The sequence below is a fragment of the Pelodiscus sinensis genome, chromosome 9, assembly GCF_052426305.1.
Source record: "Pelodiscus sinensis isolate ZL-2025 chromosome 9, ASM5242630v1, whole genome shotgun sequence".
Lineage (NCBI taxonomy): Eukaryota > Metazoa > Chordata > Testudines > Trionychidae > Pelodiscus > Pelodiscus sinensis.
The window spans coordinates 22843800-22856184 of NC_143060.1; the positions used below are offsets into that span (position 1 = coordinate 22843800).

The 12385-nt window shown below is 41.3% G+C and overlaps 1 protein-coding gene across 2 annotated transcripts in view; it reads right to left on the minus strand.

Moving 5' to 3' along the window:
* Positions 1–2685: 2685 nt before the first annotated feature.
* Positions 2686–12385, minus strand: part of LRRC40 (leucine rich repeat containing 40) — a 34772-nt gene continuing 25072 nt past the window's right edge. The window contains exons 14-15 of one of the 2 annotated variants that reach the window (XM_006120240.3): positions 7012–7197; positions 2686–3143 (exon numbers count right to left, since the gene is read on the minus strand). In XM_006120240.3, coding sequence (XP_006120302.3) covers positions 3038–3143; positions 7012–7197 — 292 coding nt within the window. In that variant the 3' untranslated portion in view covers positions 2686–3037. The remainder of the gene's footprint in view (positions 3144–7011; positions 7198–12385) is intronic. The other variant, XM_075936228.2, reaches the window with a different exon arrangement.

The window sequence follows — 12385 nt, forward strand, 5'->3', positions numbered from 1 at the left end:
TGTAAATAAAGCTGAATGAAGAAATATTTACTACTTTATTAACATAGATTGTGAATGTATTTAATGTTTTTGCAGTATAAAGACTTACTGAACTTGAAAGCTGCTTCATTTTATGTGCAAAAATGTACTTTAAAACTATATTTTAAATCTATTGATTCAGTGAAATCAATTATCTTGTTAGTTAATTTGCACATGCAAGTTGTATCCTTCCAGTTTTATTTTATGTATTGACACTAATTGGTAAGGTGCATATTGTGTTTAGAATGCATTTTGCAGATGCTTTCTGTACATAAAAAAATACAGGGACTAAAACAATGCTGTGCAGTGTATAGCAGAGCCATTTTTCGGCTTTGGTGTACCAACTTTTTCAGTATTTAAAAAGTGTTTTGAATAACATTTAAAAAAGTCTCTTTATTGTACAAATAATAAAAATGTCACCTTATTGTAACTATTTTTGTCATCTTTTGTTATAAGAAGGGATATCAGTTATCAAAAATTCATTAATTTTACTGCTGTGTCCTGTGGTTTCTAGGAAGAGCTGTTGATCTCTGTCTAGTCCCTTTTAAACTGTTGTTTAATATGCTGTTTGATTTAATGAGGCAAACTAGTGAAGATAATGAAGCATCAAAAGTTTCACTAAATACAGGTGATATATTTAGTGAATAATGGTTGAGAGTCTGCCATTAGTTTTAATTGCTGTAGTTAGTTTAAAATTTTCAGAATAAAAAATAAAAAAACCAAACCCATGCCTTTTACTCCCCTCATACAACATCTGTTTGAGTATTCTTCTAGTGAGGCATAATACAGTAGAACCTCAGAGTTATGAGCTACCCATCAACCACTACCTCATATGGAACCGGAACTATGCAAAGCAGCACAGCACAACACAACGCAGAAAGCAAATACAGTACAATACTGTGTTAAAATGTAAACTATTACCAAAATTAAGGAAAATTTTTGAAAAAGATTGACAGGGTAAAGAAAATGCTTGTGCTTTTTTCATTTAACAGCATTTTTCTTCTATAAAGTTTCAAAGCAGTATTAAATCAATGATTAGTTATAAACTTTTGAAAGAACCATAATGTTTTGTTCAGAGTTATGAATATTTCAATTATGCACAATCTCCATTTCCAAGATGTTCATAACTGTGAAATTCTACTGTAGAATTATTGCAACTGTCTGAAGAAAAGCTACCGCACCTGCATATCTAGAATTCAGTGTCTATACAGAATGTGCTTTGTATGAAGACAGCTCAGTGTAAGTGTCTCAATTTAAATGTTAGACTTGAAACAGCTGTAGAATACTGGGTGCCTACCATTCATTCAAATACAAATGTGGCAACTTTGACCTTCAACCATTATCTTTCCTACATAGATACAATGCCATTTATTGTTATGGTTTTTTGTGGGGGCGGGCAGAGGGCTGATTGTGATAAGGTCTTAAAACTAACTTACCTGCTCAATGCCCAACATCCTTCTCCTTTCCTATTGCAAGCCAGTGCTACGTACCAGATGTTTGCTGTCCTCTCTCTCCAGCATTTCAGCGCTGCTGCATGTTTAGCGTGTTTATGATGAAAGGTGCTCATTCAATTTAAAACATTAGGGATGGACAGATTTATTTTGTCTTAATTTTGGACCCACTCAGCCATCATTGATTTAAAAGTTTAATGGGAATAGTAATTAGTTTTGATGTGGCATAGAAGAGATGGGGAAGGGAGAAAATGTGTTGAATGAAAGCATAGTTTATACACACCATATATAATATCCACAGGATGTGCTCTTTGGTTGTCTTCTACTGGCACGAGGAGGGTGAATGTGGGAGAGAGGTGGCTTTTCTATGCCTAATAATTAGCACAGGATTCTCTTTAGCTACAAGACCTCCTTTTAAATTCAAGTGCAGAGACAGGAGGGGAAATGGGTTACAATTAGAAGAAAAAGGCTCAGAAAAATTATTTTTGCAAGCCACAGGTAGGTAGAGATGTTCACCCATTCCTAATGTAAGTTATGTAGTTTAGTCTGTAAGAATTAAGAGCCATCCGACCTCCAGACCAAAGTGAATTCCCTGAAAAATATGGCCTTAGAAATCGGGCAGCTTACAGTGTTCAATACAATTTGGAAGTGTTCAGAGAACAACAGTTAATGCAAACTACCATGGGATCAATTTTGTTTGGCTACAATTTGTTGCATGTAAAAACCTAGTAAAGAGCACTGTATAAACATTTGCATTGCAGTTCACTTCTAATACACTCTTCCCTCTTCACATTTATCATATGCATATTATGTTATTTCAAGGATGAATAATCACATTTGTATGTAATTTAACATGCATATATAAAAGTTACTGGGCTAGAGATTTTGATGGTGGTATATTAAACTAAACAAAGGTAATGGTCCACACCAACAGGAAACAATTTTTCATTACTAGGAAAACAAGTATAATTCAATCATTTTTTATTGTAAATACATTCTTCATACCTTTTGTAGTCTAGTTCATACTGTATCTTTGCCTACTGTTGAATGCCTGAAACTTTCAATTACATAGCAACGCTATAATGATAATGGTAAACAGTGTGAAACACTTACCTAGTTGATTAAAGGTCACCTGCTGTAAAGCATTTGTGGTTCAACAGCTATGTACAATATAAACCTAAGAAAATCAGAAGGTTTACTTTTTAAATTTTTATTGTCCTTAAAATTAATTCAGGTTTTTAAAAACATTGAATTGTAGACAAAAAATTCTCATTCTTAGTGGTAGTATCTAATGAAATCACTGCATTACAAACAACAATAGCACTTTCAATTGAAATGTTGATCTGTGCAACTCTAGAAGAATATCTGAGATTCCATGGATGGGCATTTGCTTTTTCAAACATGCCAAGTAAATGCAGCATTATAAAAGTTCACAGCCAGCTTAATCAACAGTTCACAAACTGGCAGGAACTCAGTTTGAATGGTGTACAGCCTTTGGCTTTCTGATGGCAAAAATTCTTGCTTGTACTTTGATCCATAAGCCTAACAAAAGAATAAGCATATTCTTATCAAGTGGGAATTCGACTTCTTAGGTATTCTAGAACAGCGGCTGTTCCTTTTGCCAAAATGGCTGCTCGAGGAGTGTGGAATGGATTTCCTTCTAGCAGAAGTGTCCTGGAGAAGTACAGAAATAAAAATTATTACTGAGAGTGCTTGTGCCAGCACATTCATACAACTTGCACACTTATGACTCTTTAGGAAAAATAATCCCACCTAAAGCTAAAATAGAGTACCAGAGATCTGTAATGTAATATTACTATTACATATTGGCCTAATTCAAGTGCTAATAACATGCCAACAAATATGTAGTGACAGACAGTTTTATGTATATATAAAATAAAGTAAAACCCCTGGCCACTGGACAGAGTGGGGGAAAATCAGTAGGAATAACTAGTTGTAGCACTCAGCAACTGGCAAACAGCAATGTTGCCTTTCACCTACTCAGTTGTTATGAATGTACTCTCTGGGTATTGTCTACACTGCCACCCTAGTTCGAACTAGGGTGGCTAATGTAGGCATTCGAAGTTGCAAATGAAGCCCGGGATTTAAATATCCCGGGCTTCATTTGCATCTTGCCAGGCGCCGCCATTTTTAAATCCCCGTTAGTGCGGACTCTGTGTCCGCGGCTACACGCGGCACAGAGTAGGTAGTTCGAATTAGGCTCTCTAATTCGAACTACCGGTACACCTCGTTACACGAGGAGTAACAGTAGTTCGAATTAGAGAGGCTAATTCGAACTACCTACTCCGTGCCGCGTGTAGCCGCGGGCACGGAGTCCGCACTAACGCGGATGTAAAAATGGCGGCACCCGGCAAGATGCAAATGAAGCCCGGGATATTTAAATCCCGGGCTTCATTTGCAACTTCGAATGCCTACATTAGCCACCCTAGTTCGAACTAGGGTGGCATGTAGACATACCCTCAGATAAACACTAGTCACTTATCCTTTAAGTCCTGTCACTAGAGCACATTCCCGTACGTTCCCCTCAAGTAGGGGTGTTAAATGCTTACATGAGGCTTATCTGTATGCTTCCCAGTGAACCAGCCCTTGCCAGTTAACTTGACAGGTGGCAACTGTGGCAGGGTGACTTAGTACCTCTTCTCAAGCTAAATCAGTGGTTTAGCAGGTGGTCTTCACTTATGCTACTACAGTAAAAGAACAACTGCCGCTATTTCTTTGGAAAAAGCAGTGCCAGGGTTCAAAAACTGACTATTTTAAACTATGTTCAACTACAACTTGGCAAACAAGCTATTTGTCCTCTTGAGACTTCCATTTCATTCACAAAACTGGTTGATATTGGTAAAGCCAGTGTTCGTGACTGCTCTTCAGTCTGACAAAGTTATTTGTCCCTATGTGACTTCAAAACTTTAAATTTAAAAATTAAATTTAGTGAATTGCAAGGAACACAGCAATTGCCAGACCAGTAATCCATTTAGTCTAGTATCTTGTCTGTCAACAACATTAACAACACAGTGGTGAAATGACCAACCCCGAAGGCAAGATTCTATCCAAACTCTTTCATTTAAGAGTGGAATTATTCCCTGAAGCGTGAGAGTTTATATTTTTACAATTGTTACCTACTGACAAGGGAGCTTCTGCACTCACCTGGCATTGAGGAGACACAAGGTCTCCCACAATCTGGCATGTGCTCTCCATCCCAGATGAGTGCTCTAAACACTGGCCTCTCAGTCTCACTTTCTTGCTTCCCATTACTTGGGCCTAAGAAACCTTCCCAATGAAAATTTCACTAAAACCATCCTTTCCCATGAAACCAAAAAGTTTTTCAGCTAATTGGCATTTTCTGACAAAAACTGTTTTGTAGAAACTTTACTGACCAGCACTAGTCTATACACACATTTCCTTTTAGCAATTTAAATGTTAACTTCCTCATCAACCCTTCCCCAATCTTGTAGTATGGAAAAAAAATTATAAATAGTTGTGCACCTTCTCCATAACAATAATTTTTTACTTAAAAAAAAAACACCCTCTTCTCTAACCCAGAACAATTCCAAACCTTTCATTCTATCCTCATGAGGAAGTCTTGTTATGCCTCTAATAATTTGCAGTTCCCATCCCTGAACCACTCGGCTTTTGCATAAACACTGAAACAAAGCAAACAGGACTGAACAGGTGAGGATCTAAAATTAATTTATAAAGTGACCAGACAGTTTTTCAGAGTTATTTTCTATTGCATTATTTATGCACCCTAACATTTTGCTTTTTTTCCTATGTAAACACTGTTGAAGCCCACCGAGTAGAGATATTCATGGAGCTTACACAACTATACTCTCGTGAATATCCAAAGTTATGTAGGACATATCAATGTAGCTGAGGAGTTCAATTATTTCTTCCAGTGTGGATTATCATGAAGATGTGAACACTGTATTCATCTGCCATATTAACGCCCATTAACTTTTTTATGAATGAATTAATTCATTGGCTTTTTCAGTCATTTATCATAAATACTGTGCCCATTGCAAACGATGTCACTTTACTCACCTCCCCCCTCCTTCATGATCAATACATTAAATACCAATCCTAATATAGAATCTTAGCGCATCCTTTGTTAAATGATTAATAGCTATGTGAAAAATGTCAATAAATGGAGCACAATACAAGAGACTGAAGACAACCTTCCGTTATGAACAATCCTTGAAATAAGTAATGATAAAGCAAGTTAAGAGCAGACCAGAAGCTTAAGTCAAAATTTTCCTACAGTTGTAGGTTTATTTAAGTTGGACTCTCAAGTTTGATGCCCAAGGCCAAACTCCACATTCAGGTATCCCCTATGTAACATAAGCTAGCCTTTAGTGCTGAACAGAATGTTTATGTTACGGTTTCTATTTAGTAAATAGATAAATAAAATAATGAACCAAAAATTTCCTTTATTCTCAACTAGTCTTGGGAAACTATGTAGAAGATTGCAGCTGCTTTGTAGACATCTGGCATTTTATGAATCTTGAGCAACACACAAGTACACTGTTACTCTATCATTTTCCTTATGATTACAAAAAGGTCCACAGAACAGTTATCAAAACCAAGATGTGCTTTTGTATAAAGCAACTAGAAGATTTACCAGCATTGCTCAGGTCCTTAACTCAAATAAGATTTGTTCTTCATTTAAATCATTGTTCTGGAATGGGGCTGGGAATAAGGAGGTCAGTATGCAAGCTGCCCTAAAGAGACAGAACAACCCCAGCCTTCTCTCACCATAGCAGCTTAGGACCAGGTGAAAAGCACCTGTCCATGGCTACTGCAGTTGCAGTATGCACAACTAGGGGAGGGGTGCATGTCCCTCAGCTGAGGAACACACATACACAAACTCTCAGAAATATGTAGTGGTCCCTTTTTCCACCCCTGGGCCCTGCTGGCCCAATGGGATTATAGCTGTCCTGGTCCCCATCTGTGGCCCCTTGCTGTCCCGCTGTGGTCATTCTACAGTGTAACTCCCTCCTACAAGATCCCCTCCCTTTCCATTTTATGAAAAACAATTGAATTCCAGGCACATCCCACTATCTTGGCAGAACCAAACCCTTACCTTGGTTTAAATTATGAGAAGAAGCTGCATCCAGGTTGCCATTTTGGGAGAGCAGGGGGAGCAGCAGCTGTGCATACTGAGATGTAGATTGCTTGTCTTCCCATTCCCCTGATGATACGTGAGTGGGAGAAAGAACTTGGATTCCATGAATTACTCTTTTGCCCCCTCCCTTCACCAGCCAGGAGTGAGAAGCATACACGGAATCCAAGTACTTTCCCCTTGCTTCCTTACCATCAGGGGAATGGGAAGAAAAGTAAGTCACATCCCAGTACAAACAGCTGTTTGGCCCTCTTGACTCCCCCGCCAGTCTCTCAAAATGGCACCCATGAACTGCATACCAAATTTGGTAATCCTAGCTCTTTCCGTTCAGAAGTTCTTGAACAAACAGACTCACAGATGGACAGACAGACACATATTTTTAAGCTATATAGTACGATAAGTCACCTAAGAGTTATACAGTTTCCAAGTTCTGGTGGCACTTGAAGAAGGTCATTATTCTGAAGATCTAAGGTGCCAAGTCTGTCCATCTTCCTTATTTGCAGAGGGTCTATGGATCCAACCAGATTGTTACTGAGCAGGATAGTTTCAAGTGTTGGGATGCGATAAAGAACGTTTGGAAATATTTTAAACCTACCAAAAATGAAAAATTCATTTAAGGAATCAAATCAGAAAGACAGACATACAAAACAAGTAATAAAATAGCTAATAGTGAGGTGAAAAACTAGATACTGAATAAGTGAGTTTGACTAATAATGATAATAACTTCCTAACAGTATCCATTTTTGGGAGGATATAAATAATATTGATTAGCCTAGTTCACAAACAGAAAAGTAGAATGTAATTTGTATGGCGTCTGCTCAATGCTTATGTAACAGAATAAAAGACAAGAAGCACTCATTTTGTAAAACTGAGGGTTGCGGTGATGTCATCTGGATATATTCCTCCAATAGTCTAAGCCCATGGTCACCAACCAGTTGATCGCGATCAACTGGTCGATCGCGAGGCCTCGACCATTCGCTCGCGGGGCGTTCGGGCACTCCCACCCCACATTTTCGCCCCACCCCCGAGAAGCCCCACTACCTACTTCTAGTGTAGTGCTGGCTTTCCGTGGGGTGGAAGGAAGCCCTGGGTGAAGCCTGCGTCACTTCCACAGGCTCTGGAAGTGCGCAGGCTGCTCCCCTCCCACAGCTCTGTCACGTGCTGGGGGAGGGGGTGTTGGCTCCAGAAGAGGAGTCCAGCGGCTTCCCTGGGAGGGTTGAGTTGAGTGCAGGAATTTCCCTGCACCACGGGAGCAGGGGTCGGCCCCGGGAGGCTCCCACAGGGGTTTGCCCACGCGGCAGGAGAGGTGGCCTGGTCCCATGGAAGGCGCTTGTGGGGGGTTGGCCCCGCTGTGAGGGGGAGGAGGAAGGGAGGGGGCTGGTTTGGCTAGGCCGCACCGTGGGAGGGGGGTTTGGCTCCAGGGCAGGCGCCTGCGGGGGTTGGCTGCGCTGTAGGAGGGGAAGAGTTGGCCGGGCCGGGCTGCACTGTGGGAGGGGGGTTTGGCCCCGGGGCAGGCACCCACGGGGGTTTGGCCCCACCATGGGAGAGGGGGTTTGGCCCTGGGAAGGGAGGAGTCGGGCCCAGAGGAGGCTTCCCTCAGGGGCAGGGGGAGAATCCTGGGAGGCGGCAGATGCAAGGGACTCTCTGCTGCCACTGGCACCCCGCCCCCTGTCTGCACTCCCTGCTCCCTAAACCCCACTCCCCAGCTACAGAACTCTGTCCCCATTCCCATCCCCACTCCCTGAACTCTGTCCCTACTGGCACTCTGTCCCCTGCTGCAGAACCCTGTCCTCTGCCCTCCCAGCACCCTGTTCCCTCTCCCCTGCCCCCACCCACAGAACTCTATCCCCACAAAATGTATAATTATAAATGCTTCATTTTAGATTTAAATAGCATGAATAAAAAACAGACCATTTATTTCATAACTATAAACACATGATTTTAATTTTATATATCGCATAATTTAAAAATAAACTGTTTATCAGAGAGTGTAAGTAAGGGCTGGGGATAGCAAGTGATGGACAGGAGGAGAATAGAGAGGGCGGGGCTCCAAGGAAGGGGCAGGGCTGTAGATCTTCGCCTGTTCTGAGATTTAAAAAGTGATCTTGGGTGTAAAAAGGTTGGAGACCACTGGTCTAAGCGAATAGTTCTTGTAAACTCATTCATTACATTCCCTCCAAGCTTAATCCTGCTTGTTTTTTTATACCCATTAAAAATTGTCACTATGGCTATGTCTACACTGCGGGGTTTTCCGGGACACCTAAAAAACTCTGCTGCGTCCAGGGAACGCATCTGATCTTCTGCTTTTTTTTGTGGAAGAGCAAATACACTCTTTCAGAAGCCCGGTCTTCCTCCTTCCACAAGGAAGAAGGGCTCTTCCAAAAGAAGAGGATTTTCCAAAATTTGGCCCAGTGTAGACGGGCCAAATTTCAGAAAAGCCTCTTCCGAAAAAACTATTGGAAAAAGGTATGCCAATTGCGGACTGAAATCTACAGGGCTCAACAAGATTACACCCCGGAAGAGCCGGCGCAGAACGATCTGTGCATGTGCAGAACGCAGAACCGTGCAGCTGGCGAGTGGGGCTCGCCGCTGCTCAGCAAGTCCTGGCAATCTGCATACCTTTTTCTGATAGATCGGTGTAGTCTAGACATAGCCTCAGATATTAACCCTCACCACAAATCCTACCACAGTTATGACTATTTTTTATTTTGCATTTATAGACACCATGTTGATGATCTATGGAACAAAGAAATTAAGTAGAAGCTTCATTACTTGTAATCTTCCATCATTTTATCCACCCACTTCTCCCTTAAGGTGACAGCTGACTAAGGCAGCTCTGAAACCCTAGGGATGGATGTTCTGCACCATACAATTTAAAAATGTTTCAGAAATACTTATTTGAAAACTATTTATAGATTCTACTAAATACCAACAGCTGTATTTCTAGCAAAATGCATAGCACCCAGTGATTTGAAAAAACTAAATCACCCTACCATTTTCACAGCTTGTTTTCATTAATTAAAGCAAAGGCAAGATTTGGTTCCAAAAAGAGTGTTTTCCTTTTAAATAATAATAAAGGAAGAACCTTCAATACTGCTTAAAAACAAAACAAATCTTCACTTAGTCATTTTTAAAAAATAGCAATTAAAATAATCCTTTATTAAACAAAATGTGTCTTGATTGGCTTAGTAAAAGGAAAATTACTTCTACTCCACAGTTCATTTTTTTTTCTCTCTGGAAAACACTGAGATGTTACAGATCTAATCTGAATTCACTATGGGTTTGAGTGTGTGGGGCGAGTGTCTCTCATCCCACTCATTTTTATTTTGCGTTCTCAGTGGCAACATTTTCAAGTGTCTCACTACAGCAAGGGTAGCCAGAGCAAGAGAAATGTTTTAAGAGAGAGAGAGAAATACTCTGTTTTTTAAAATCTTTAGGCACAGATTTTGGGAGGCAGCAGCAGGCTGGATTGGAGCAATGGAGACAGCCATGCTGGTTTTCACCATATATATTACTGGGATTCCTGGAGGAAAGAATCACTCGTGAAGGAAGGCATGAGAAGCCTGCCATTCTTTGCAGCATCAAAAATTAGATGGGAATTTGAGAATAAATATGATTCAGAATCTTTTTAAATTGCAGTTTTTAATCTACCTATATCTGCTTATTACTAAATAACAATTGTGTCCCCGGAACCAGGGACATATATTGCTCCCTGCAAGAAACAGCCATTTGCTGCAGCAATAAGTTATTTGGGGGGGAAAAAGCACCATCTGGTAGATGCAGAAGTGTATGCCTACAAATCTCATTGCACATCTTTGTAAACTGCTTTGACCCCAAAGTGTGGCCTCAAATGGCACCAGCATAGGTAAAGAAAACTAGCATCTTTATGAACCACCACTAGTACTGGGTATCGACTACTGAAGAAAGTTCCTTCAGACCAGAGTGGGAAACCCTTTTTGGTTTTGTTTTTTTTCCCCCTTTCTCTTCTCACTTGTGTGCAGCCCCCTGAAGTGATTTTTCTGTGGGACAGAGGCCTGCACACAAGTGAGAAGAGAAGAGGAAAAAAAAAAAAAAAAAAAAAAAAAAAAAGGACGTGCCCCCCAAACTGAGAAAGAGACATTCCCCTAGAGCAGTTGGGGGAGGGGGTTAAAGTGCAGCTGGGGGGGGAGCCCTGAGCCTCGGGGGCCAGATCCAGGCAAGCCGGGGGCTGGATGCAGCCTCTGGGCCTTAGGCTCCCCTATTCACACTGTTCACAGAGGGCCTAATCCAGCAAGGTGCTGACTTCCATATTCATTTAAGCAAACTGATATATGGTTTCAATGAAAAAGCCTGGAATCAGACACAAGAGACAATTAATATTTTCTTGTAGAACTGGCTCCTATTTTAAAATGGGCTGACAATTACACGAAACTAACCAGCACAGAGCAGTGCCATCTGCAAAAGAAAGCATCAAAATCTTTGAAATGGACAGTAGGGGCTCAGGGCTCCCCCCACAGCTGCACTCCAGCCCTCTCCCACACCCCAACTGCTCTGGTGTGCTAGGGGAATGTCTCTCTCTCAGTTCGGGACTGTGTGTCCTTTTTCCCCCCCCCCCTTCTCACTTGTGTGGGGCCCCCTGAAGTGATTTTTGTGCGAAAGGAAGGGAAGAATCAAAATCTGTACAGCCGGACCCAACTTACAAATGAATTATGGACCAAACACTTGGTCATAACTCAAAGTGTTCGTAAGTAGGACCCCATTCATTTACATGCACCCGTGCTATTTGTAAATGCAGGTCGCGTTCGTAACTCGGGAACCGCCTTTACGACTGCTTAATGGGAGCTTTGGTCGTAAGTATGAATGGTCGTAAATCGACCATTCGTAACTCGGGGATCGGCTGTAGTTTCAAACATTGTTTACTGCCAAACGGACAACAAACAGGCAGGTTCTTGTGGTAACATTTTGATAAGAAGCAGGTTGCCCTGAAAAGCTCTGCTTGGCAACAGTTGCCAATGTTCATACCTGCTCCAAACCAAGATGCAGTCATTCCTTCCTAAAAGCATTACCCACTGCTAACTAAAACTGGGAGATGAAAGATCATTACTAGGCAAGAAAGTGAAAGGCTTTGATAGATAGCTCAAATCTGGAAATCATTTGTTACTGGTAAAATACAAAGTGTAAAGTTCTGGCCCTATTGAAGTCAAAGTCAAAACTTCCACTGACTTCAGTAAGGCCAGGATTTTACATGAAATGCCCATTACAGAAGCCAGTGACTGGCACAAAACTCTCAAAGTTACCCATAAATGCCCTTTAAAAAAAAAAAGTCACAAACACAGTGTATTTTTCCTCTCAGGTGCTCCCTTCCATTCCCATCACCAATGATAGGATTGTTAAATTTCAATTAATAGAATAGTCGATGGAAATCCCATTGACTATTCAATTAGTCGATAAGAACTATTGCATTCCGCCTTTGAAATGTACAGTAGGGACTCTTGTGTATTTCAAAGATTGAAGCACTGCGTGGAGACTGGGGCCAGCAGGGAGCCCCGCTGACCCCAGGCTACATGCTGTACTTCCTCTTTGAAATTAACAAAAGCCCCCACTGGGGATTCTTTTACATTTCAAAGTTGGCCACCACTGCGCCCCTGTCCCTTCCCACATTGCTGGAAGGAACCAGCTTTCAAGCCGGCTCCCTCCAGGACCCTCTCCTTTCCCTCTCCCCTTGCTGCCTCTATACAGGCAGCAAAGGAGGGAAGCGACTAGTCGACTAGTGTACCGACTAGCTGATAAACTTTTGCTT